General features: G+C 33.3%; 4 protein-coding genes and 2 long non-coding RNA genes across 7 annotated transcripts; 4 read left to right on the top strand and 2 right to left on the bottom strand.

Annotated features, from left to right (window-relative positions):
• Positions 1-184: 184 nt before the first annotated feature.
• On the bottom strand, positions 185-1,445 carry LOC124456303. Its single transcript, XR_006952209.1, has 2 exons — positions 1,248-1,445; positions 185-1,177 (listed from the first exon to the last, which is right to left on the bottom strand). It is a non-coding gene; the product is annotated as an uncharacterized LOC124456303 (long non-coding RNA).
• Positions 1,446-4,647: 3,202 nt separating this feature from the next.
• LOC124456339 lies at positions 4,648-8,352 on the top strand. The gene is made up of 5 exons (XM_047006810.1): positions 4,648-4,660; positions 4,723-4,908; positions 7,631-7,708; positions 8,013-8,248; positions 8,323-8,352. Exons 1-5 carry the CDS (start codon positions 4,648-4,650, stop codon positions 8,350-8,352), a joined length of 543 nt encoding a protein of 180 aa, XP_046862766.1.
• On the top strand, positions 8,351-9,015 carry LOC124456302. The gene is made up of 3 exons (XR_006952208.1): positions 8,351-8,374; positions 8,563-8,673; positions 8,960-9,015. It is a non-coding gene; the product is annotated as an uncharacterized LOC124456302 (long non-coding RNA).
• A 284-nt stretch (positions 9,016-9,299) lies between these two features.
• Positions 9,300-10,846, top strand: LOC124456337. Its single transcript, XM_047006809.1, has 5 exons — positions 9,300-9,733; positions 9,866-9,981; positions 10,163-10,254; positions 10,338-10,458; positions 10,532-10,846. Exons 1-5 carry the CDS (start codon positions 9,300-9,302, stop codon positions 10,843-10,845), a joined length of 1,077 nt encoding a protein of 358 aa, XP_046862765.1. The 3' UTR covers position 10,846.
• A 213-nt stretch (positions 10,847-11,059) lies between these two features.
• On the top strand, positions 11,060-12,348 carry LOC124456287. 2 transcript variants are annotated; one of them, XM_047006767.1, is made up of 4 exons: positions 11,060-11,171; positions 11,317-11,442; positions 11,567-11,625; positions 11,777-12,348. In XM_047006767.1, exons 1-4 carry the CDS (start codon positions 11,066-11,068, stop codon positions 12,026-12,028), a joined length of 543 nt encoding a protein of 180 aa, XP_046862723.1. In that variant the 5' UTR covers positions 11,060-11,065; the 3' UTR covers positions 12,029-12,348. The 2 variants fall into 2 exon arrangements, with proteins under 2 accessions (XP_046862723.1, XP_046862722.1); XM_047006766.1 differs by having other exon boundaries at positions 11,266-11,442.
• A 916-nt stretch (positions 12,349-13,264) lies between these two features.
• Positions 13,265-18,663, bottom strand: LOC124456336 (uncharacterized membrane protein DDB_G0293934-like). Its single transcript, XM_047006808.1, has 6 exons — positions 18,630-18,663; positions 17,539-17,567; positions 16,617-16,772; positions 15,863-16,081; positions 14,049-14,502; positions 13,265-13,670 (listed from the first exon to the last, which is right to left on the bottom strand). The coding sequence occupies exons 1-6, from the start codon at positions 18,661-18,663 to the stop codon at positions 13,414-13,416; spliced, it is 1,149 nt and encodes a 382-aa protein (XP_046862764.1). The 3' UTR covers positions 13,265-13,413.
• Positions 18,664-27,469: the final 8,806 nt, after the last annotated feature.

Raw genomic sequence — 27,469 nt, 5'->3', positions numbered from 1 at the left:
GTACAACTCAAAAATCTTGGCGTTATTACTTGAAAAGTTGAAATATTTATCCTGAGACGACGAAATCAAAGCTGTGCTGAAATGGGAACATACAATCAACATATTTTTATGCTTTTTCATGTACAACCAATGTGTACAATTCTATCGAGACCTGTATAAGAAATGCTGTGCCGTGGCCGTGTGGTCAAGGTTATTCGTATTTATTTATTTGTAAAGAACGGAAGCGGAGAAGCGCTTAACGAACGTCTTTAAATCAGAAACAAGAAGGAACAATGTGAAATTTATCAACGGACGGGCTACACTAAAAAAGATATTTCGTATGACATTGGATTTGGTGCTTTAGAATTCAGACAAATTTAGTCATATCCCGAACACTCGATAAATGTTCATTGAGAAATTGCAAACTTGTGCAATTGTATTTAATGCCAATGCCATATTGTGTTGGGAAAATTCTTATATTGTATGATTGTAGCTAACTTCCAGATGCTCTTAACTATATGTTCCTTATATTTGTCATGTTTTAGATAATTTAAAGTATTGATTCCGTTGTAAGGAAATAAAATTGTCCTCTTGCTTCTATTAATATATATATATATATTGTTATTTTCGTTACATCTCTGTCGCTGCATTAATTTTCAGATTAATTTTCAAGTTAAATATGCTGCACAAATATTCAGCCACACCGTTGCTGCATCGATTTGCACATATTCATCAATTGGAGCACTACCACCATCAGCCTTGGGTACAGCTGAGTTGCTTTTCAAATTTGATTCGCTTTTTGATTGCGTCAATAGTTCCACACTGAAATCAGCAAAAGAACAAAGAAGTGCAATAAGCAACAGCAATAATCACATTGCTTTTCTCAAAGAAGCAATGTCCTTTATCCAGGGAATCAAAGTGGTAAAAGATGGTAAAAACATCACAGGCAGAATCAAATCACTGAAGGGATGGCTTATATCTATAAAGGCCATTATCTGTCTCTGGACCTATCTTCATGCCTCACATAATTTTGCATTCTTGCTTACCAGAAGATTAAACACAGATGCTCTAGAGAATTTTTTTGGAACAATATGCCAGCAAGGAGGTAATTCTGACAATCCCACGCCAATACAATTTATCAGAGCTTTTCGAAAGGTTTTTTTTAGTTCACTTTTGACCTCTTCCAAAGGAAACTGTTCTAAAGATATGGACACTCTGCTAACACAATTTTCAAAAAAAAAGCCCAAACCATTTATTATGCCACTTACCCATGCAAAAGCTCCAAGTAACTCACTGTTGATTGGTGAAAATGACTACCGAGAACAAAATATTGGCAACAATTTATTGCTCAAAAATGCTGCTGCCTATGTTTCAGGATATTTGCTGAGCAAAGCTTTCAAAATCCACAGCTGTCTCCAATGTAAGAACGTTTTGACTTCAAATAACATAAACAATGATGGTAATTTACTTTGCTATTTCAAGGCATATAAAGAACTCAACTTTGGTGGGCTGACTGCTCCTTCATCGTGCTATTTAAATTACATTATGCAACTTCAAGACACCTTCGTGGATTGCTTCTCAGTCACAACCAAAAATCTCAATGATGGAAAGAGCATCTTGAAGAGTCTTAACATGATACCAGTGCCATTCCGTACATGTTCACAGTTTCCACTGCAATATTTGGTCAAACTTTTTTTAAGAATGCGAATTTATTACGGCATCAAATTTGCAAATCGCGAGTTTTCCTCTTCTAATAAAAGATCGCGAAAGTACATTAAAGTCAAGCATTTGTAACATTCTACAAACTTACTACAAGAAAAATTCCATAGACAAAGTTGATGATCCTTTTCATTGTAACTCGCAATACAAGCATAACCATGATTGAATGTTGGCAAGTTGGCAAAAGCATCAGACCACAATAACAAAATTTTGACTCTAAAACGTGTATTCCAACGATGCGATTCGACCTAAGTTGTCAAAATTACCTTCTTTGACATTGCTCGTGATGGCATACACAAAACAAAAATGGAATAGCCATATAATTATCGAGGACGCGCCGAACTGTTTCTCATTACTATATTTTCAACACAGTCTCAAGCTTAAATAGATGAATAGCATCAATTGACAATAATAATCATCAATCCAAGGGAAACTCCGTAACTATCCAAATTCAATACGTTTTGCGCACCCGCGAAAAGTGAACATGGCGGAAAAACCATTGAGTTCTATAATAACTGGAGCGGCTATCTCAAGCGCGGCTTTAGATATCGCATGTTGTAAAAAACATGGCGGATTTCGTCCGTTGCCGCTGAGATTTACCGAAATTGACCGCTTTTCCGAAAATTTCCCAATTTCCCACTCCCTCCTGAGGAAAGAGTGAGGAAAATGTATGTGTGTATTTGGGATTCGGCAAGCAATTTTTTGATGAAAATCAAGGTAAAAACCTTAAATTCATAACAGCGAGTCAACTGTGGTTGTCAGTTATCTGCTCCTACAAGGATGCATTTATAACTATCGACGAAAGAACTATATGTCGGCTACACATGTATGAATGCAGATGTGCGTCGTTTTCTTACCAGCTTCAAACTTGTTTGATCGATTAAACTCTTTAGTCAATACAAAAAAGTATATCTTAGTTCATCTCCACGGTTCACGAGAGAGAAGTCAGCTTATTTGTTATCATTGCTATTTTGCTTCTTTTCATGCAATGGGCAATGGCTTTTTTCGCCACAATTGTAGGATTTTTACTTGTTTCTTTAAAAAAGTACATATTAAATCTCTGGATATTTACGGATTTTCTGTAATTGAGTTAAATATGAAATTTCAAAAAGACTCAAGTCTTCATAGGTTTGGTAAATGAAAACAAGCAATATTGTATAGAAATTACTTTAAGTAACCTTTTTGTGATGTTCTGAAGTGCAAGTGAATCAAATACTTGTAAAGTTGTAGCACATTTTGATTTTGTTGTATTGATAGCACACTTTGTTTTGTTTTTCCTATATTTGCAATAAAAGTGCACTATAATTTGAATGATTAACACAGTTTTCACCTCAATAATAAATTTCATAAGCAGTTGGTAGTGCATTTTGTTCTCTGAGTATCCACATCTGGTGTTTTGTTCATACAAGAATGATGAAGTGCAAGTAGATATGTCATAGTAAGGCAATAAAACCAAATGAATTACATACCTATAGTGTACTTTTATGCTAGAAGCTTAAAAGCTTTTAGAAATTAGAAAGTTATTGTATTATATTACCTCTATATCATCAATCTCATGATAAGAAAAAGAAGCAAAAATTTGTAGAAAAGCTTTGAAAAGTGAAAACTTTCTTTAAAAAGCAGCAATAATGCATATGATAAATCTCCATTCTGTACTCTAATAGGTAAATAAGCTCAAAGTTTTCTTAAAGAAATATAAGAAATATATAAGAAATATACAGTACAGTAACTTTAATGGTTTCATCACTGAATCTTTAATGCTTCAGTATAGTGCATTAGATATTAGTAACATTCAAACAACACTCAACTAAAATATTTTGATAAAGATATGACATGATTTAAACATTAAGTTACATAAAACCCAACGGTTTATACAGTTTGAAGCTTCACATCTGCATTGAGTCATCATCAATCTCAGTACAAATGTTTACATAGACACAAACTTTATGGCCTTCTATTTTACATGTTTGTGAATTGACATTTCATTAAGCATCAAAACACACACAACCTTCTTGCCATCTTTCTTTGGATCATGAACTTTAACTTCAAAGCATTCAAGGCATCCTTAGTGAATCCACTGTCTCCATCCATAGAATTTGACCATGATTAAATTAAATAACTCTGGATAGGGCAGACAATAAATCAATTATCTTTACAGCATTATCATTTTTTAAGACTCTGCCTGGTCAATAACATCTTCCAGTCATCTTTACTCCTTGATCTTCCCTGCATGTTGTCAGCAAATAGAACATAACAAGCTCTGCTCCAAATCATGGGTACCGTTGGGGCTGATCATTTCTTTTTGATACTTACTCACAGAGCAAAATGTGTGCAGGGTCTTTTTTGCTTTAGGGAAACTATTTTGCAAATAAATGGGTAAATTTACGATTTCATGCATTAACAAATGACAGAAAAGTATGCAGAATTTTATAAACAAAAACAGGAAAACATCAGCATATTTGGCTTTCAAGTCAGTCTTAAAGAATACGATCTTTAATATGTATTTTATGGCTTTTCAAGTGCATGTATAATTGCTTTTCAATCGTTGACGGACTAACAAAACAAACAACTACCTCACCTGTGAGAAGCGATATGTTCCTTTTTGTGGAAACTACGACATCCAACAATTGAACGATTGAAGTGTTCGCATTATAAAAGAAATGCCAAAAAAGATATCGTCACAGAATATGGAACTAACGATATCCATATTCTGTGATATCGTGTTTGTTTTTGAAAAACTCTTTTTATTTACTATAGACACCAGGGGGAGGTCGAGAATATTATTTTTCTGCAAAGCGATCATTTCAGCGGAAATACGTCCGTTGGCCGCCATTTTTTTGGCATCCTCGCCCCAGTAAAGTTAGCCCCTCCAGTTATTATAGAACTCAATGGGAAAAACGACCAAAACGTAAGAATTCACCATATTATAGATATTGCTGTTCAAAAGGAATGGAATCAATGTGTATTAAATTAGGCAAATTTTAACTACAATTAAGCTATTATTTATTCTACCTTGATATACAGCGTGTAAAAAGAAGAAATCCGAGACTCTGGAGAAAGTTCTGAATGATGGTTTAGCATTGTTGGCGAAAGAAAAAGGATCAAAATGTCGGGGGAAAAAGCCTTCTCATTTTCGCTTAGTGCAAGTTGGTTGTAAGAGGTTGACCCACACGCCTTACCGCTGCCGTCAAGGATCAATTAAGCAAAATGGTAATGTTAATATTTAGTATTTATATTAAAATTTACTATCTTCAGTAATATGTTGAGATCAGGGGCGGATCTAGGATTTTTCAAACATCAGTCATAAAACATCGGAGGCGCTCCGCACCTGGGGGGGTCTGAGGCTATCTCTCCTGAGAAATTTTGAATTTCAGAGCCTTAAAAATGCCATTTTCAGCGTTTCAGAGCATTACAAAATGTATTTTGTGGGCATCGTTTTTGCATAAATACAACACATTTTGGTTACGTTTTTTTTCAAAAAAAAAAATGAAGTGAACAATACTTGAATGTTTTGCCAAATATTTAGGCTCATTATTATGCCAAATATATGGCTCATTAGCATGTCTAGGAACGTAAAATTTATTTTACAATAATGCTATATTCAAAAACAGATATAGCCTTTAAAATTTCTACCAAGTTGTCAGGCATAGACCCCTAGAGACCCCATTCAAACCTCTATGTAATGAGTTAAGTTAGAAATTTGGTACTACAAGTGACAGTTCATAGATATAGAAAAGCTCAGACTTCAAACCATGCAAGTTTATTGTAACCCTTTACCCATCTCCACATCAGTATTAGCAAATTCACCTTTTGAGGAAAAACTCAAAATTTTTTTCTGCCAAAGCTTAAGCAAAATTATCAGAGTGAAAATTTGCAGATAAGGACAGCTGAATGCCATAAATGTTTATTAGGCATTTCACTTGACTATTATCTTCTTCAAGGTGTGCTATATAGCAATCACTAGTAGCATTGTATTATCAATTACAAACAGAATGTAACCAACATGTCTTTAATTATATAATTACATGAATGTTAAAATTGGTTCATGTGTCATGCTTACTGGTTATGATAAATATCATTTCATATGATCAAAGCTCGTTTAAATGTAAATCTGAAATAATTTAGTTTAGAAATTATAATGATCATCAGAAAAATTACCTAGTGATCATGAAAAATACTTTGCTGTTTTGCCAAATTTCAAGGTTTATCTGCATACATAGGAAGACATTTTTACTTTATAGAAAATGCTTTTCATACATCAATAGCCCTTTGGAATTTATGGCAAACAATCTGGTATGAGCCGTAGATTAACACACCTTTACATCTCTACATGAGGTGTTCAGTTAGAAAAGGGACAATATGTGACATGGGACAACATTTCATGTATCTGAAATACTAAGGTTTAATACCATTCCAGTCAAATTGTCAAAATAAAAGCTTCATGGATCAGAAGACTCAAAATCACAGGTTATAGTAAACAGCTTCTCATGTAATCAATGTTAGTTTTCTCAAATCTTAAACAATATGTAGTATAACTGTCTAATGATTGAATGATCAATGATCATAAACTGAAAAGCCCCAAACATTTGTTTATGATAAAGTAAATAATAGTATGGCGCCTTATGGCTACAGATTTTTTGTCCATTGAAATATATTTGCAGGAATGTAGGATTTCGCTGCCATATACGGTCACGATTCCTAAGCACTAAAGAAATCATAGCTAAAAGTCCTTCGGCAACAACAATTTTAGAAGCATCTATCTGCTTACCATACGCCATATTAACATAAATCGCATCACACACTCGCATAAATTGACTTTGATATATTACATTCATGCATACACTTCAGTTGTCCTTTACTTACGATTTTGGATGTAAATTTCTGCTGATAAAACTCAAAACAATGTTGGCTTGCTTTTGAACATCAATGACTGAAATGTCGCTCGCGAGATCGTCTTTGCCAAGCATTTACAATTCATCCATAAATTTTTCGCCCTCTTGAAAAAATTCCCAGTTTGGTAAAGCAGCATTCATGTCAACATATGAATTTGTAAAAGATTTCCATAAATTCCATCTGATTGTAGTTTAGTTTCTATCATGCTTTAGAAAATTATTATGAAACGATCAAACATTCAATTCAGACAGTGAGCTTGACTATGTTAGTTCAGTTGGCTATCAGTCGAAATAGGTCAAACCAATCACAGTAAGACAAAAATTTAAACGAACCAATTACACGATAGCAAGTGGACTCCCTTATAGGTCCGGCCACCCCTATTATCGGTCGAGATTATTCCAGACTGTCCACTGATCTGGCCATTGACCAATAAAATAGCGTTTCTGGCGTTCATAGACTCCTTTATAAGTCGAACCAGTCAAGCCACCCCGCTTATCAGTCGGTTATTCCAGGTCAATTAAAATTCAACTGATCTGGTTACCAAGGAGATATTCATTGGATTAGTCATTAGTTTTCAACAATAAATAAAGCTGGATTTTTATCACGAAGTAAATGCGATAATAAAGTAAGAATAATTAATGATTTTTAACTAATATGAATAGGTAATTTTTGAGTTTCAAACATCAGTCGCGCGACGGATTTGACATACTCTAGATCCGCCCCTGGTTGAGATAGTTGTTCTTGTTTGCAATTTTATGCTAAATAATATGTAGTATGCATGTGTAACTACATCATGCTATGAAATTTTGTACTTGAAATATTGACTGTACAATTTTGCTGCTTTAAATCATATATGGCTCAAACAATTTTGTCCAGTGTCCTTAGCAGATTTGACTATTTAGTTTCTTATGGGTAAGCAGAAAGACAACTGAGTAAACTTTCATTACATTACCATGCATGGTTGTACCTAAAACTGTTACAGGTCAATGTTGTTTAAGTTAGGTACTGTATAAGAAATTGCATTGTAAATTTATATTAGATAACCAGCAGTATGATAGCTCTGTGGCTGATGACTTTCAAGTAAATGATGAGCACAAGCAAACAGACGTTGATATTGGTAAGCATCAATGTATATGTATAATATTAAGTTAAATGTAATAGATTTGTCTAATGATTGCTCATGCTTGAAATGCTTTTGCTAAAACTAATAATTGCATTTGAAATCAATAATTGCAATAATTTGTTGAAATGCATGTATGTAGCTCTATCCACTTTGATATTGAGCACCTTTATTTGAAATTGTCTTAGATCATATACCGTCTCATTTAATCAGAAATTGTCCACAACAAGCTCACTCAGCTAACAATTTTAATTTCTTTACTGGTTAAATTTTTATAATATAAGTCATTATTGTTTTGTAGAGCTAGAGAATCTTATATTTGAATGCAGAGGACTTTTGGCTTCAGAGAAAGAGGATGCCAAGAAATGGTCTGATCGCATGGAAGAGCTTCATTCTCTTTGGGAAAATAATAGATCTACCATATTCGAAACCTTGATCCAATGTGAATCAGTTGATAAAGGCACACCATGCTTCAATTGTGGGGAATCTCCAGGCTTGATAAAGTGTCATCAGTGTGGTAGTAACTGGCCAGTCTGTGTTGATTGTGATAGGAAAATTCATGAAAGAAAGCCATTCCATGATAGACATGGGTGGATGGGTAATCATTTCAGACCACTTCAGCCATCACATTCATTGGATAAAATGGACAAATAATTGAAGTTGGTATGTCATGTAAATATGGTAAAAGTATGTTAAATGTCATATGCACTATGCTAACTGATGTCAAAATCAACCTACATATGTAGCTACTTATAGGTATATAATTTGGGGTGATATAATTCTATTATTTATACAAAAAAAGGTTTTATCTCCCAGTCTAATGATGAAAATTTATTATATTTGTTTCTTAGATTGCTATGTTTCTTTGCATCCTGTCCAAAAGTTTTGTCATGGCTGCTCTAGAAAATCAACCTTTCACTCCGTGCCCAGTAAGAACATGCTGACTATTTGTACAACACAAGGTAATGTACAAAGTATTTTATACTTGCAATGTTGAACATGCAAAATTTTGTGTTTGCTCCAATAAAATGTAATCTTATTGAACCGACAACTGTTGACATTAATCTTTAAACATTTTTGATTTCCTTCTTCATCAGTGTTGTGAAGGACTACTATATAATTTACTCATTAATTTACTGTAGTATTCTTCTTACATACTGTAATAGTTACATGTATACAGTAAACTGCCATCCTATGTACATAATGTCTTTTTAGTTATCATGTTTATTAATCTTTTTCTATTGTTAGGTCGCTTTGACATAAACAGTACATCATTCAAGTGTGTTTCTTGTTCAGCATTCTTGATGTTCAGAACATGTTTCAGAGCATATTTCAGAGCATATTAGAAAGGTTTATTCCACTCCCCAAGTTCGGGTAATTTGGAGGTCATGCTTTGCACTGATGTTGAAATGTTTTGTACAGTTCAGTACTATACACCATTACATGAGTAAAGTTCTTTTCATTATAACTCAATACTTACCCTTTTGATAATATTTATTCATTATTATTGGTTTTGCATTTTGGCTATTGTATTCATTGTAATAAATAATAAAATCGACAGTTTAGCCTTTTCTGAATCAATATATAAATGTTCGTTTTTCCACGATCATGGTTCGAATTTGAATCTTTTGTGTTACAAAACTTTTCTGATGACGGGAAATGTGGTGAAAGTAATTGGCGAGCTGCTGGAAATAAAGGAAAACGAAAGAGTCGTCTAGACGAAACAGGACTGGAAATTGCAGGTTGCCGGCATGCAATTGCTCAGTGGGCTGTAAACATGTTTCGCGGAGAGATTTATGGCTACTCTAATTACATCCATGTTCACAAAATGATTCCAAACAATGTTAAATACATTTGGCAAGATATCATATGTAAATATTACATTTGGCAAGATATCATATGTAAATATTGGAAGTGGGCAGTGAAGGCATCAAAGTCGGATGAGTCAAATGCTCACGAAATAAAACCTGCTTTATCTGTGATGCATGCCAAAGCACATAATTGGACATGCCAGGTACACTGGTATCATGTGTTTTTTATAATGAATGCTGGCTGTGTACTTATACGTATATCGATGTTCACTCTCAGTATTGTCTACTCAGACATTAATGAATTTCTTATAAACAAGAATTTCCAAACTCGTCTTATTTTAAGGTATTGTGGGAGGACGGTGGCAAAAGGTTCTGCATATTCCACAGGAGAGGAAGTTGAGCAGATTAATAGTTACCTTTCGAGACTGGCCAACACTACAAAGTACATGTTACCCGAGTGTAAGTGTTACTTAAAATAAGTTTATAAAATATGTTTAATTATATTGTAGACTTTATTTGTTGGATAGAACGATTATCCATATAACGTAGCTATCGTCCACGTTGGTCTCAAGTTACTGGAACATTTTTTATGGTTTTCAATTGATGTCATGCTATGTATGTGCTTTTTTGACAATTTTAGCAAGAGAAGAACTCATAACTGAACATGCTCTTGCGTGGAATAAACGGAAAATATGTGATCTGTCCAGCTCCCTCTGCAAGAGATATGCAAAGGTTGCTTCTCAAAAACTATTTTGTACATGCGGCCAAATAACGCTACTAACAGCCGTCATCCTGATAAGTTATTTTCTTTTTAGTATATAGAAGCTCAAGAAAATACAAGGAAAGAACTTGATGAAATGGTTTCTGGCGTAAATCTCTCTCCGAACCACGTTGATTTCTTGCAGTGGAAGAGTGAAGTTCAACGTATTGCAAAAGGTAACCGGGTTTTACTTGCTGGCATAATTTAATACGACTGTGCAGTATATCATATTTTTTTCTGTTTCTGTAGAAATGGAAAGCTCCTTCTTCACGTATTTAGCCGAAGAAGAGGAATTGTACGTTTTGACCTCCTCTTTAACCGATACCTCTTTATTGACATCAAATGTAAACATCTCGTGTGTTGAGACTGAAGACTATCTTTCTGCCCTGTCAAAAAAGATAATTCAAAGATACTCCACCGTTGAGGATAAACGTAAAAGAGTTAAATCACTGACTGCCAAGCTTTGTCGTGATATAACCGCCGATGTACTGCTTGATAGAGGAAAAAAGTTATTTTTGGAAAGTGCCTTGAAGTGTCTTAAGAATGAACTAGAAATGTTGTAAAATTGGGAAGTATGTTTTTACATATACACGTATATTACTACATAAGAGGAGTGCATTTGTTAGCAAGAATCCATACTGAAGTCATTGCAAATTTAAGGCAAAAATAGATTGTTTCTTATTTAGTATACTTACCTGTTTCTTTTTGCCTGTAGACTCAGCAAAAGCAAGAACAAAGATAAGACAGAAGATGTCTAGTGGTCAGAAAAACATTGACAAAAAAATGCGCATATTCAACGTATTACAGTTTGTTGTGCATGGTCAAGAAGAAACAGTAAGACTCGACGAGTGTTCTCTGGTTGATGGCATGTTTCCCTGGACTCTCAATGGTGTGTACCTAAAACATATTCTGTAAATTCCAACATGCCTTAAGTAAGAACTTAAAGTTACTTAAACGTAATGTTATAAAACATCTTTATATAGAAATTTCTGTTCGACTGAAATGTAAAATTGTTGACAAGTTCGAACATTTAGAAAGACTGGAGGAGGAGTTAATTCTTATTAAGCAAGAGATGAGTAATTATTTGCGATATTACAAAGATATCGTTATTCCAAAGTTGAAAGCGGAAGTAAAAGACATGGAACAAAGTCTAAACTCAGGTATGTATAATGAAAGTCACGTATGTACTGTAAAAGAGTCCATGTGCTCATTTTAAACAAATCATTGTAAGACATAAGCTTTTTAGATTTTTTGAGCTTCTCAAATTTTCAACACGTTTTGTAGAAAGAGTTTCAGTGAAAGACACTAGGGAATGTTTGTCAAATGAAAGAGTTGAATCTGAGGTATATACATATAATCTTCCGTTAAGCACCACGAATATGTATGGAGAAAATAAACAATAAGTCGTGCGCAACAAACATAATGAAGGAACCTTAGCGTACATAAAATGTTTTGTGGAAGAAACCAAATGCCATGTAATCTATTATTTTTTAGAAATCCTTGTATGCTTCTTCGTCTCATAAATCAAGACGTGTTATTTTGGGTGAGATAGCTTTGCGATACAAGGGTATAAACTTTGCAAAGCAACAGCTAGACCTTGGATCCAAGCACTTCTCCTGTATTAACAGTCGCGATGTTTTGGATACTTTAGTTAGCAATGAGAGTGATATTGAAAGCTACAGCGACAATGAAGACGATGATCTTTTTGATGACAATGGTTCTGATGATAAGATCGATGATTGCTAATGTTGCTAGTGATAAATGACTTGTTATTAAACTTGTATTTGTACTGTATGATAACAGAATCCAGCTACAATGAGTGGGTGCAACCATGAAACCCCTGCCTTAGAGCAGCTAATACGGGTCATAATTATCATTCCCGGGGGACTGGAAGCATTGTTATCCATTACTGATATGATCTGTTGCAAAAAACGGGGAAAACGCCATAAATTATCATTTGTAATATTAAAAAGTGAAACGTGCATTTTGAAAAGTCCTTAAATATTCTTATTATGATTTTTTCTTTTATCTCAACATTGCGCGAGGTTACACGTTTGTTTTGGTCTAGTGTTATCTTTTATTGTTGATTTTTTTTTCTATTCTTGATTGTATTAATGGTGTAAAAATGCAATTACCACGTATTATTCTATAGTTAGCACTAAACGGTAGTACACTTCACATACACTTACACAATATACACACTTATATACACTTACACACTTACACACTTACTACATATCACTACCACACTTACACATTACATACACTATACACTACACACTTTCATACTATACACTATACACTATACACACTTACACATACCTATACACACTATCCTTACTATACACACACTATACCACACTATACACACTCACACTTACCATATACACACTTCACTTATACACACTATCACTCACTATACACACTATACACACTATACACATACACACATACATACACACACACACTATACACATTATACAGGCGTAGCACTTTTTTCTATCCACTGTATAGACAACTGTTAAAGTAGGTAAACCATTGTAACTCAAAGGAAATCATGGTTTAGTAATAGAGTGCCTATCGATAAGAAAAATATTTTTTGCTATGTACTGGTGATGGTGTATGCAACAATAAAGAGAATAATAACTTTAATGCCTTTAACAACGTTAATCAGTACACGGTCTTTCTTACCAAGAATAAATTGTCACATTTGTTACGTTAGAGAAGTTAAACGATTTGAGAGTGAATATAAAGCCATAACTAATTACGTATGTTGTGACATTTGACCATTCCCGTAACGACATTTGTTAAACAATTTACAATCAACTGCAGTAAAATTAAATATTTGGTTGTTCGTCACCAGAAATATTTCCCAAAATAATTTTTTAAAAATCTGTTAACTCATATCAAAAATTCATATGACTCATATTTTTTACCTTGTTAAACCGCGGGATGATGATGAATTATAATCAAAACGTGTTATAAGACTAAAATCAAAACGTATATGACTAAAAACAATCAAGGGAAAATAAAATTAATCCATTACCAAAATTCAATTGCATGGCAATCAATATAAAAAAAAACTATCTGGAAGATATATTTACATTATTTTACATACACTAACTATCAATTTATTTCGGGAAGTTATTATTCAATGCCAACAACAATTCAAGCGGCCATATGTAAAACGCCCCTTTTTCGACAAAATCTCCATCAAACTCTGTTGGACAAACTGGCTTGAGTTTACAGTTTGGCATGACGTAATCAATGACTATGCCAACATGACTTTTTGGTACAGGGCGGTTGTGCAAAGTTTTCATAGAAAATAATGTGCATAAAGCTTGAGGTATCTTGTCTTCATTAAAAACCACTAACTTTGAGCCTTCGCCTGATAAAAATATAAAATACATTTTTAGATAATGTATGTCTTGTTATAAAATTGTAGAGAGACAATATACAATAAGACTTAGGATATCTTTTCTTTTAGGGTAACATACATAGCTATTAATAAAATAAAAGCATTTAGCAAATACACAAACTTTAAATGTTTGCAGTTTGCTGTTGATTCGTTTAATAGTGGTGTGATTCCTATTTCTGTAACAAAATAATTTGTTTTTTTTTCTGAACACCTAAAATGTCGATGTTAGCTATAAGACGCTATACATTTTTTGTACTTTTGTATGACGAACTAAAATTTGTTATTGCAACAGTAAGTACATTGGTACAAATAAATACTACAGACTGAAGATAAAGAAACACTTAATACCTATTTTAACTTTCTTCTGATAAATACTTTGAGTGGACGTTAAAATTTTCGGGCTCTTCGAAACTGGTTCTTCATCTTCATCAGGTTCGTCGTAGCTACAAAACTTTCGAAAATACTGTTGTTCTTCGTTAGTATTGTTACCATTACTCTCGATAGTCTCAGCAATGTCATTAACATCAGTGCATCCGATTGTAATAATTGTGTTTTCGTTTGTATCATTAGCGTTTTTCTTCGTTTGGTTAAAAATTTCGTTGACGTTGTTCGGCTTTTCATTGATGTTGCAAGCGTTTTTGACGACGCTGTTTGGGTTTTCTTTGCCGTTGTAAACAGGGTTTTTGCTAGCGTTTTTGGAGTTTTGGCTGTTGTCGTTATGGTGTACGTTTGCCTTGTGTGGGTTTTCGTTGGGATTGTTCGGGTTTTGTTGGTGTTGTAGGGATTTCACAGTTGTTGTCAGCTAAGGTTGAAGAACTTGACTGGGAAAATTCGTCCAATGTGTTAGCGTGTGTTTGACCAACACTTTTATGGCTCATTTCTTCCACTTCCATCTCCTCTAGAAATATAATGTAATGAGCATACTGAAAACTGTAAGTCTGTAACCAATACCATGAACAATAAAAGTTGAAATAGATGTTCTGCTTCAAAGACAAAAAGGATATAAATCATATAATTTATATCGCTATGAAATGTAAGCATCAGCAAAATGCTGGCTCTTACGTATTTGTTATTGTTTTTGTATTTGCATGCTTTTATATTGTTGGTTGAAACTGAAAGTGTAGTTAATTCAGAATACATCGAACGACAAACATGGATTTTGATTATTAAGTTAAAGCTAGTCTTTCAAACTAGTAGCTGTAGAATACAGTAGGATCATTTCTTATTGTATCAGCAAGACTACGAGAGAATTAGTTGCTTAAGTGGATCTTTTTCATGGAAATGGAATACGAACAATGGCAAAGCCAGATCACAAAGTCAGGTCGTCTTATGCACATGAAAATTTTACGAAAATGATTGACATTGCAAGTATTACGATTTAAGCCCTATTCACACGATATAAACTAAACTGAGTTCGGTCGATTTGATCCAACCCATCTCAGAGGTGGAAAAAGTCTTGCTATGCAAATATTTTCGCGTTCATGATGGCAGTCAACAATCATTTTCGAAAGAAATGAACAATGATAATGTAAAATTTGCATAGCATGAACAAATTTTCCTGCTGGCTTCCCCACTCGCAATATATAGATAGAAGACGTTCCTTATTATCATTAACTCCTAATTTGATTTTTATTTTTATTCAATGAAAGCAAAAAACGTTTGTTCATATAGTTTCTGTGGTGGAATGGTTATCGCATGTGTTTAACATTCGAAGGACATCAGCTTAATCCTGATAAGAAACAATATTTGCAAAATTTCATCCATAATTACACATTCTAACTAGTACATGTTTTTTCATTTGCATACAAAACTATCACATGAGTAATACCAATACAGTTAAAAACAAACTAGGAATTTCATTTAATTAATAATACAATGTTCACCATTCGACCTTAATTTATATTTGTTCTAATCAATGGAAACGTGAAAGTGTTTGTGTATGTACTGTACTGGTAATCACGTGTGTCTTAATATGCAAAAGGTCCTGAAATAGAACTTATCAAATGTTATAATTTTAATGCCTGATCACTATGCTAAGCCTGTGTATGCGTAATATATTGTCAGGTAAGTCTAAGGGTTGGATTAGAATATATTCAATAACAGATTAATAGAACCACCAGATCATGGATTTTCATAAATGAATGTTGCATAAATGAACACACGTTCGCTTTCGCCCTTAGATGGAGTTCATCCAATTTTATAAACTTACGTCGCATGAAATTGTCAAAAAGCTTTTCTGTTATTTTTCCATACTCTGTCTCAGTAAGAAACTTGGCAGCTGGTCCAGGAGTGCCGTGTAAGTGAGTGGTATAGCCTTTTGCATGTCTTGAGAACGACAAAACAATAATGTGTTGGTCATGATGTTCATTTAAGACAGAAGCCTAAAATAAATAAAGATTACAAATAAACTTTCTTAGTTTGCTTATAGTAACAAAAGCCGTAAGCAATCATCGGTGGCAAAATCCTTAGAAAATGTGATTTTCAATTATGTTAAAGCAAATTCGTTCCCAACATGAACGACTGGAAATAATTGAGTAAAAATAGTTTGTAAAAGCTCTGCTGAAAGTCATGGTCTTTTTCTGCTGCTAAAGTTTCCTAAGACAATGCAAAACAACAGGAGGAAAATAACACCACCACATCTGCTCGGCCTGCACACATCAGTTGAAAAAATGCTACACATTCACTTATACAGCAATGCATACACACATACAAACATTATTGTACATACAGTAAATACCTATAGATACATATATTGTACACAGACAGATGAATATTTAAAGTTTGATACATACAGGGAAGCAAATTAGTAGCATGTAAATATTTAGCATACATTGATCACACTTCCAAAATTATTCCCATTTGCAAATATTGGGTTGGTCTGTATTGTATAGAAGTATCTTGAGAATTGATACTAACTCTGTACATCATTAGTTCCCTTTGGCGAGAAGGATTTGTCACACACATTTTCCTAATTCTTTCCATGGAATTTACACGTTTCGAAATGAATTCCTTCGGACAACTTTTACACTTCTTTGAAGCATTTCCATTTTCTGTTCCACAACCATTACATTGCTATAAAAAAGTATAACAAAACATATGCTTCAACCCATTAAGACAAAACTTGCAGCAATACAAAATTCACCATTCACAAAATACAACAGGCACAAATTGCAAAATTTACAAAATTCAAAATTTACAAAATACCAAATTCACAAAATTCACAGCAATACACCATTCATAGCAACTACATTTTTCAATAGTACCACATGACTATGTATGAGTGATGAGGCCAAGAATTGAAGGGTACCTTTTCATCCTATTTTTATTGGTTGTACAGCCACAGGTCAGTTTTAGTTGTCAATTGTGAGGATCTAGTATATAGGGGTAATGGGTTAACCAGAAAATTTGACAATGTCTGCCCTCTGTAGTTAATCCTTTAACCAGCAATATGCTTTACTCATTTTTTGACAAACGCCACATGACTTTACTTGTCATTTGGTAGCTATGGAGCTAAATTAGGTTATTAGAAATAAGTGATAGTATAAAATTGAAAAATGTTGTCGTTTATTTAAAATGTTTGTTATACAATTGACAAATAAAATTGGCAATGAATAAAAATGGGCTTAATTAATTGATATAAAATAAGTGGTTTGTCTTGATGCACAAGAGTTGTCATTCAACTGATCTTTTATGCTACTATCAGAAAAAAACTTCTGTTGATATATAATATTGTATGTTCTTCAAAACATATGTCTACAGGTATATATGTAGCATGCTTTTGAAGGGTACAGTTAGTATCAAAAAATTAGGCAACCATTCAATACATATATAAATTTGCCTTAGTTGTCTTTCCTTGAAATCTTTTCTCTAAAAAATACAACATAAAATATAATGATGTACAAATAACCATGCTTTAAATTAGGCATAGGATGACAATAATCCACATTGGCTTCACTGCTGATCTTAAGATTAACCACATACTAGAACTATCACAGTGATCACTAACATTACAGTTATACATATAATATACATAAAGTCTGATGATGGTAATAATATGTTGTTCTATTTGAAAGAACATTTATACATGCAACTATAGAATAGATCCTTACGTACAATTCATAGTTTACTATGCAATGCTGGACAGCATACAGGAATATTTTTCCAATTTGCAAATGGAGTTTATCAAAGAAATTAGGTCATTATTGAAAAAGTCTATCAACGTATGAGGCACATGGGTAATAATAAAAAAATAATAAATCGTCCATTAACACTGCGGATAGCATTTCCAGTGCCGTAACTAGAAAATTAATTGGGTGAATATTCATATAATCAGCTCTGCCCTGCTGACTTCTATTGAAATTAAAATCGCAAACAAAAGAAATCAGCAGGGCAGAGCTGAATACATGAATATAAACACCCCCTAATTAACGTTCTAGTTTTGCCCCCGAGCATTTCTTTTTAATCAAATGTTTTTTTAATAACTTTTAGCAAAAAATACTTGTTAAATAAACGTTTTCTACATGATTAAATAAATCTAATACAAACTAAAAGCACTATCTTTAAAATATTGGCTTCACTCTGATCAGGATTCACGATCAAACATCAATCAAAATCAATGAAGAAAAATACAAGAATTTTAATTTTTTTAACGATATGATTATAAATACTACAAATTATGAGCAAACTAGCAAATAAATTGAAACGGTCAAATCCAGTAAGTCAAGCATTCAACATTTCACGATGTCACGCAACTCAAACAGTCAAACTGCAGCTCTCGATTTTGATTCGAGAATTCGTCTTGATTAAAACCATTTTTACAAGTAAAATTAAACTCCTTGTTAGAAAGGAAAGCATTGATACATGATCGAAATGAAAAATATGAAAGGCTTGTGAGACCTGATTCTAAAATGGATATTTCTATTTACATACCTGTGCTGCAGCTGCGGCCTGCCTTTTCCGCCATGTTAACTTTTCGCGGGTGCGCAAAACGTATTGAATTTGGATAGTTACGGAGTTTCCCTTGGATTGATGATTATTATCTATTTAAGCCGTTTTGTCAATTGATGCTATTCATCTATTTAAGCTTGAGACTGTGTTGCTAACTCGCACCGATTGTCCTTCTTTGAGTAGTTGAAGATTCTTTACGTGTTGGTCATGATATTTTTCAACAATTTCTGACTTTGACTGAATAAGTTTCATTGAATTTTTTTCAGTCCTAAGTGAAAGTAGTGGAGTTTGAAGATGGCGATTAATCATCATTAAGCCATGGGGATGGAGAGTTGTCTGTACCTAGAGATGAGAGTAAAGCAAATAGTATCAGACAAGGGTCATCACTGCTGTTAAGAGTTTTCTTAATTGTCTTCTTTACAGTTTGAATTGGTCTTTCAATGAATCCATTACTCTTTGTGTACAATGGACTTGACGTATTATTTTGAAAACCCCATTCTTTTGCAAATGTTTTGTATTGTTGTAAAAACAATTGAGGGCCATTATCACTAATTACTATTTTGGGAATACCAAATCGAGCAAAAATACTTTTAGTGTGTTTCACAACAGTTGATGCTAAGGTATTAAGAAGAGCACTCACTTCGAAGCATATTGATGTATAATTAGCAACAATGAGATAGTATTTGTTTTTTAGTTGAAATAAATAAGTTGTTACTTTCTCCCATTGGGTTAATGGTATTTCATGAAGAATTAACTCTTCCTATGGTTGATAACTTCCATGCAAGCACTGCAATTAGAGATTATGTCAACAATCTTACCGGTCGTACCTGGCAAAAAAGTGATGATCTGGCACGAGCTTTACATTTTTCTATTCCCAGACGGCCTTGGTGGATCTTTTTTCGCATTCATTTTGAAGGCTTTTTGGCACAATTATGTTGTTACCTTTGAGCAATACATTCTTATCCAATATAATTTCATCTCTAAAGTTATCGTATGGTGTTACCAATGGATCAATATCTTGTCTATCATTTGGCCATCCATTTAGAACATGGAACTTTAATTTCTTCAATGTGGGTCTTTTGATGTTTTAATAACAAACTCATTCAACTTTGTTTTCGAAACTGTTCCTCGATCATTAATCATGTGTACAAAACAATTTAGTTCAGATTCTGATATTTCTGGATTTGAATCATCTAAGAAAGCACGACTGAGAGTATCTGTTATAAGGGTATATTCTTTCCAGATGTAAACTTGAATATAAACATGTAGGGCTGAAGCTTTTTTAAAAACCTCTGAATTCGTGCCGGAGCTTTGATAAGAGGCTTAGAAAAAAATGCTTTTAAAGGCTGATGATCGTTTTCAACAACAAATTTCTGCCCATATAAATATTCTCTAAATTTTTCACATGAAAATACTTTAAGTCTCTTTTTCAATTTGTGCATAGTTCTGCTCTGATTCAATCAATGAACGATAAGCAAAAGCAACGGGTTTCCATTGTTCTTTATTCTTTTGTTCTAAGACAGCTCCTAGACCAAACTTTGACGAGTTTGATGTAGCTTTTATTTGATCTTTTGGATTAAAATATCTTAAGAATGGTGCTGATGTGACCATTTCTTTTAACCTTTTTACTGTATTTTCTTGTTCAGTTTTAAAATACCAAGGGCTATCTTTTTCTAACACAACGTAATGGTGCAGTTACACTTCCTAAATCTGGCATAAACATACTCAAGTAATTGCACATTCCAAGAAACCTCTGCAATTCAGTTTTATTTTGAGGTACAGGCATGTTCTTAACGGGAAAGATCTTTCTTGGATTAGCATAAACACCATCACTGGATAATACATGTCCAAGAAATGTTATTTGGGTGACGAAAATTGGCACTTTTTTCTATTCAATTTTAGACCAGATTCTTCAATTTTAGATAAAACCTCATGTAAACGTTGATCATGTACCTCTTTCGTGTGTCCCCAAACTATAATATCATCTTGAGCATTCACCGCTCAATTAATCCCTTCAATGATTTCAGTAATCTCCTTGTAAAGTTGAATTTATAGCGTCCAAACGGGGTAGTAAAGCATAAAAGCTATGAGCTCTCCTCATCTAATTTGATTTGCCAATAGCCTGATGATGCATCAAGTTTTTAGAAAAATTTTTCACCATTTATCTTTGAAATAATGTCCTCATGGTTGCAGATGAGGTCTTTTGATAGCTTTATTTAGATCTTTCGGATCAAGACAAATGCGAATACTTCCATCTGGCTTTTCAATAATCACTAGACTTGAAACCCAATCAGTTGGTTCAGTAACTTTGGATAAAACACCCAATTTCTACATTCTGTTAAGTTCTTTCTTGAGTTTAGGCTGAACATTTATAGGAACACAACGTTGAGAATGAACAACGGGTGTCACATTAGGATCAATTACAATCTTCCGGATTGTGCGTAGAGCTCCAATCTCTCCAAAACAACATTGAAATTCAGAAATGAAGCTGGCTATTTGGTCTTCTTCCTTTTGTTTCACTACTATTACACGATTGATATGGTTCAAGTTCTCGCAAGTAGAAAGTCTTAATAATAGAGTTGACGTTGTGTCTGCGACAATAAACGGAACAGGTACATCGCCCTTTTTCTTGTAGGTCCGTCGAGCAACGCATCTTCCAACAACGGGAATTATTGTTCCATTGTATGCAGTTAACTTTACTTTTGTGTTCTTTAATCTTGGCTTTTCTGTTAGCTTATTGTATTGGGACTTTGGTAAAACATTAACATGAGCACCAGTATCCAGCTTTCATCTAACATTGCTACCGTTTGTATCCATAACAACTGTCCATTCTGAATCATTTTCAGATTTCGAACCAATCACATAAATATCAGATTCGTTCAACTCATCTTCGCTATGAGTTTTTTTTTCGTGTCGTCATGGCAGTATCGGCATTAATGCTCCCAACAAAGAAACTTGCATCAGATTCTGCAAACTCATCAGAGTCTCTAGAGTGGCGATTGACATTTTTAATGGTCTTTCTTTTATCTGGGCAACACCTTGCAACACCTTCTTTTGTATACTGTCAATACAATCTTTGCCATCAGCTTCCTTTTGAAGTTCTTTCACATGTCTCTTCGTCTCTTCAGCAACATGGCCAATTTGTATAGTTTTCTGTAGTGTTAATTTTGCTTCTCTAAGAAGACGTTCACGTAGACGGTTGTCATTAATTCCACATATTATAACGTCACGGATGAGATCATCTCGAAGTGTTTCAAACTCGCATTCTGCATTACGCTTTTTCAATTTTGTGACGAACTCGTTAAACGATTGACCATCATTCTGCTTACATAAAAAGAATTTGTCGTGCATGAAAGTTGGACTGCAATATTCTTGAAACATTCAAACTACCAGAGCGAATTTCGTTTCGTCTCCTTCAGCAAACTGAAATGTGTTATATATTTCTCTGCCTTGCTTTCCAATACATGTGAGAAGTATTGGCAATTTATATATTATGAATAATCAAAACAGTGAGGATTCATGTTCTAAAGAACTTATGAATTTTTATCTTGGAAGGACATGACATGTGTTTCATAGATTTTACTATCAACCAACCAAAGACATAATATTGAGATATCATACCTTGTAAATGCAAAAGATACTGGATGGAACAAAAACCTCGAAAGCATATATGTGCACAGTAACTCCCATACAAGTTCATAAAATTATGGGACCATAACCTTAAAAGCACAGTATAAACTGTGTTATTAGCTATAAAAAAATATGATTTGTCAAATATTTTCTTTCGAATGAAGGAATAAATATATGGTTTTGATGATTGATACTTCTGTGAAAGGTAAAAGATTGAAAATTATTAACATAGATCTATCTTGCAGAATGTTTAGAAATATTTATTGACTAAATAACTTTAGACATCAGCAGTTAAGCTGGTTACTCTCAGAGCAAAATCATACAGTCTTGAAAAAAACATTCCTTTGACAGATCAGCATTCATCTGCCCTAAAGTGCCATTAGTGAGAAAGTACCCCACAGGAACTTTCAATAAAAAGTCGAGTGTAACAGCCATGTACACTAAAGCCTCTGTTGCTTCAGGCAACGAATCATCATCATTGACACCAGTTCCCATGTCAAAATATCCAAAAATTTTATTTCCATCAAACTCTATGTGCTTTTGAATGGCCATTTTATCCAACAACAAAGCAAAAACAATTTTTTGCCTTCCAGCTTTGCAGAATCTGCTTTTAACTTCATTGCAAGCAATGCATCACGTGTAAAACCTGGTTCATCATCAATGGGATTGTACCATGTGCGAACAAGATTGATTTTTACATACCGGTAAAATGAAATGTTCGTTCGTTTTGGTTGTTATGGCACACATGTACCCCACAGTATATGGGATTTTTCGAAAACAAAGATAAATGATCAAAACACTGCTTTAGTTTTTGTAAAAATATTTTTACAGAGCGGTCTCATGACTTACTACAAAGGAATGTGACATACAATGTACAAAGCCAGTTAGTAGAGAAGTAGCTGAATTTGAATCTGTAAGTTAATCGCCTAATTTCGATCGAAGTGCTATGCTTTTAATGCATATTTACAATACCTCACAACTAATTTACAGATTTGAAATGCATTTAAGGCAGATTCACAAGGTCTTATGCAAGTAATGTTAGTATGACATTGTTCTTGCCAAAATCTAACTAATAAAAAACTAAATGGAACATAATAAACAATTTCAGATAATGCAAAACTAAACTTTATAATGCGGAGAAAAATATTATGTAGTATTTACAGTTATCTAGGTAATCACAGCTTGTCCAACATGAACCAAAATGTGTCTTTTCCACAAATATATTTGGGAGTATATATTTCATATTTGTTTCTCTTAGATATGGTCTTTACCGCCAGTGACTGTTGATGCGTAATTTTTCGAAGTAGTTCTAATTTCATATGATGATACCAAGTTAATGCTCAAAGGATTCTTTCGTATGAATTTATTAATGGTTTCATACTATTGCTCATATGTTTCTGCTTGTTGACAACTAAGTTTTTCTCATTTCGACCTATACTGAAGAAATTTCTTTAGCTTTTGGCGTGTGAATCGGCGAAGTTTCTCCATAAACCGTCTAAATGACCAATTCATAATGCTATTCAATTACAACTTTCTCCATGATAGTTTTGTTTATAGCAAAATGTTTCCACTTAGAAGCAATATGCTTGTAGTGCACGTGCGCAGTATGAGTCTCGCAAGTGTGCGCACCATTGAGTTCGATAATAACTGGAGCAGCTAAGTGGACTAAGAACTGATGTAAAAAAAAAGCCAAAGGACCTATTTCCGCTGAAATGACTGCTTTGCAGAAAAAAATTCTCGACCTTCCCTTTGTGTCTTTAGTTAATTATATGGATTTTTAAAAAATAAATGCGATGCCGTTTTGGCATTTCTCTTATAATGCTAGCACTCACATTTTTCAAATGTTGGGTGTCGTAGTTCACACAAAAGGAGCTTCTCGCGTCTCACAGAATAGATTTTTGCTTGTTTCGTTTGTTCGTCAAAGAATTTTAAAGCAGTTATACAATGGAAAAGCCATTAAATTCGCAAGACTATTTTTTAAGACTGACTTACAAACTAAATATACGGATATTTTCCTGTTTTTTTTATGGAACTCGTTACTTTAGTGTATGAAATCGTAAATTTACCAATATATTTGCAAAATAGTTCCCTGACGCCGAAATACTTTACACATTTTATTCAATGGGTAAATATCATAAGGAAACAATCAAGCCAAACAGTACCAGTGATTGGAGTACAGTTTGTTATGTTCGTTTTGCTGACAACATGCCTGGAAGATCAAGGACCAAAGATGACTGGAAGATGTTATTTTCCAGGCAGAGTCTTACAAAAAAATATGATAAGGCTAAAGGTAAAGATAAATTGCCTTCCCTATCCAGAATTAATTAGTTTGATCGTAGTCAAATTCTATGCATGGAAACAATGGATTCACTAATGGTTCACTCTGAAATTAAAGTTCAAGTACGAAAGAAAGATGGCAAAGTTGTGTGTGTTTTGATGCTTGATGAAATTTCAATTCACAAATATATGTAAAATGGGATGGCCATAAAGTTTGTGCTCATGTAAACATTGATGTTCAGACTGATGATGACTGAATGCAGATGTAAAATCCATTGAGTTTTAAGTAACTTAATGGTTAAATCATGTCATACTTTATCAAAATGTTTTAGTTGATTCTTGTTTGAATGTTACTAATATCTAATGCACACAATAATGAAGCATCGACGATTTAGTGATGAAACATAAATGTTTCAGTACTATGTATTTCTTCTTATTTTCTGTTTTGGCTTTGAAAAATACGTTAAGTTTACTTAGCTATTAGAATACAGAATGGGAATTTGGTTTCTTCAATTTTTTGCTTCTTTATTCTTTTCATGAGAAGGATGAGATAGAGGTTGTATATTTAACAACTTTATAATTTCTAAAAAGCTTTTAAGCTTCTAGAATAAAAATACACAATGTATATATAATTCAATTGTTTTCATTGCCTTACTATAATATATGCATTATAATATAACACACATGCACTTCGTCATTCTTGTATGAACACAACACCAGTTGTGGATACTCAGAAAAAAATCGAGAAGCAACTGCTTTTGAAATTTATTATTGAGATGAATTTGTATTAATCATTCAAATGGTGAAATTACATTCCAAATATAGATAAGACAAAACAAAGAGAGAAACAACTAGAAGTGTTAAAAACACAATTGTGTATTCACAAATTTCAATTATAAATCCAATTGCAAGCACAAGTTTTTTCCATAATTATTTACATTTTGCTTATTTAATATTTCAATAAAACAAAATAAAAGTGTGTAACATCTTAACAGTATCGGTATTAGATGCAGTTGTATTTCAGAACACAACAAAAATGTAACTTAGTGATTTATATACACTATTGATTGTTTTCATTCATCTAACTTATGGAAACTCGAGTTTTTTAAAATTTATTATGAAATTTAATCACTGGAAATTATATACAATAAGTCAAACTGTAAGTATCAAAAGATTTATAAGTTATTTTTCAAAAGCAACAAGGTGCAAATTGTACAATTTTGTCGAAAAAGGCCATCGCCCAATGCATGTAAAGAAGCAAAAAATTAATGATAACGAACAAGCTAGCTTTTCTCTCGTGAACCATAAGGATAAACTGTGGTATACATTTTTTTCTACAGATGACTTACCTTGTTTACGTTTTGCTGGTTGGCAGATTTGGTCGAGTGCTTCTAGACAGAATGAGCAACAGTGGTTAACCTCGCTCCTTTCTTAAGTGAAAAATTGTGAAATTTACGGAAAAGCAGTCATTTTCGGCAAATCTCAGCGGCAGAGGACCAAATCTTCCATGTTTTTTACAACATCCGTTATCTAGAGCCACACTTAAGATAACCTTTCCAGTTATTATAGAACTCAATGGTGCGTACCATTGAGTTTTATAAAACCTGGAGGGAACAAGGCGCATAGACTCGGTTGTCAAAAATATAGAAGTAATGGCAGATTTTGGTTATTAAAACTCCCACTTTGAGAAATATTTTTGACATTCGCTCCCCTCAGAATTCGGATTTCTATTACTGTTTACACCCATAACAACCAGAGAAAACATTCACGTTACAGAAAGCATATCGTTTTCTATTAAAAACAATGCTTCAGGATTTTTGGCAATAGATTGGCACATTAAGATGAGGAAAATCTACGGTAAAGTAACATATATTTTGTGAAATGATGTTTTAGCTATATTTGCAATAAACGTACATCAAACAGCAAACGACATTCTTTAGTACAATTGTTAGTGTTGTCAAGCTTGCACATAATGTATGCACGCTACTTTTGTGTTTGACTGTTTGTAAACAGTTCTAAAGATAGCAAATACCATAGTGAATAGTAAAAGTAATATAATAAGTTGATAGTTCTTAAAAGAACTGTTTTAAGTAAAGAGCACTAACCCGATAGTTCTAAATTAAACGACACGATGCATTTCGGCAGACCACTCCTCAGGTGTCAACGTCTGCTAAATAAAAATTTGCAATCTACCGATATTTATAATGCCAAGACAAAATGTACGTCATCTCCAAAAGGGGAGATGACGCTCAAAACAGGAATAAATTAAAAACATAATCCTTTTGTCAACAGAGGACAGGATTGCTTAACTTAATTAAAACAGCCAGGGTTAGTGCTCTTTACTTAAAACAGTTCTTTTAAGAACTATCAACTTATTATATTACTTTTACCATTTACTATGGTATTTGCTATCTATAGAACTAGAGACAAAATCTCTATTTTATTGTTTGTTAACAGTTTGGGGCAACCGTCTTTTCTTGATTAGATGGGTAAATTTAAGTTAAGATGCCCGAAAAGGAGTGAGAAAAAGTTTGCTTACACCTATGACTTAAGTCAAATGTAAATATATCATGAATATGTAAGTATCTAGTTTTTTATTTATTTTCATCGGATTGATTCTAGGTGTCTTATAAATTATGACGTAATGATATTCTGATACTTCTATTGAGAACTTATAAAGAAAATATCTTGAACTGGAAGAGAAAACGAACAAAATTCAAAACACTACGATCATGTTGCTGGATGGAAATTTCTTATTTGAGACAAGATATTAGAAAATGGATTGTTTGTAAAGTATTTGGTACAACCTTGGATCTATTACTGAACAGAAATGCATTAATTTCCCATTGAAAATATGATTTCTGAAATTAAAGTGCATCGGCTTCTCTGACATAACAATTTGTTTATTGCTGCAC

Source organism: Xenia sp. Carnegie-2017, unplaced genomic scaffold, assembly GCF_021976095.1.
Source record: "Xenia sp. Carnegie-2017 unplaced genomic scaffold, XeniaSp_v1 HiC_scaffold_45, whole genome shotgun sequence".
Lineage (NCBI taxonomy): Eukaryota > Metazoa > Cnidaria > Anthozoa > Malacalcyonacea > Xeniidae > Xenia > Xenia sp. Carnegie-2017.
Note: the sequence above shows the minus strand (reverse complement) of the source record. Positions and strands in the feature narration are given on the sequence as shown.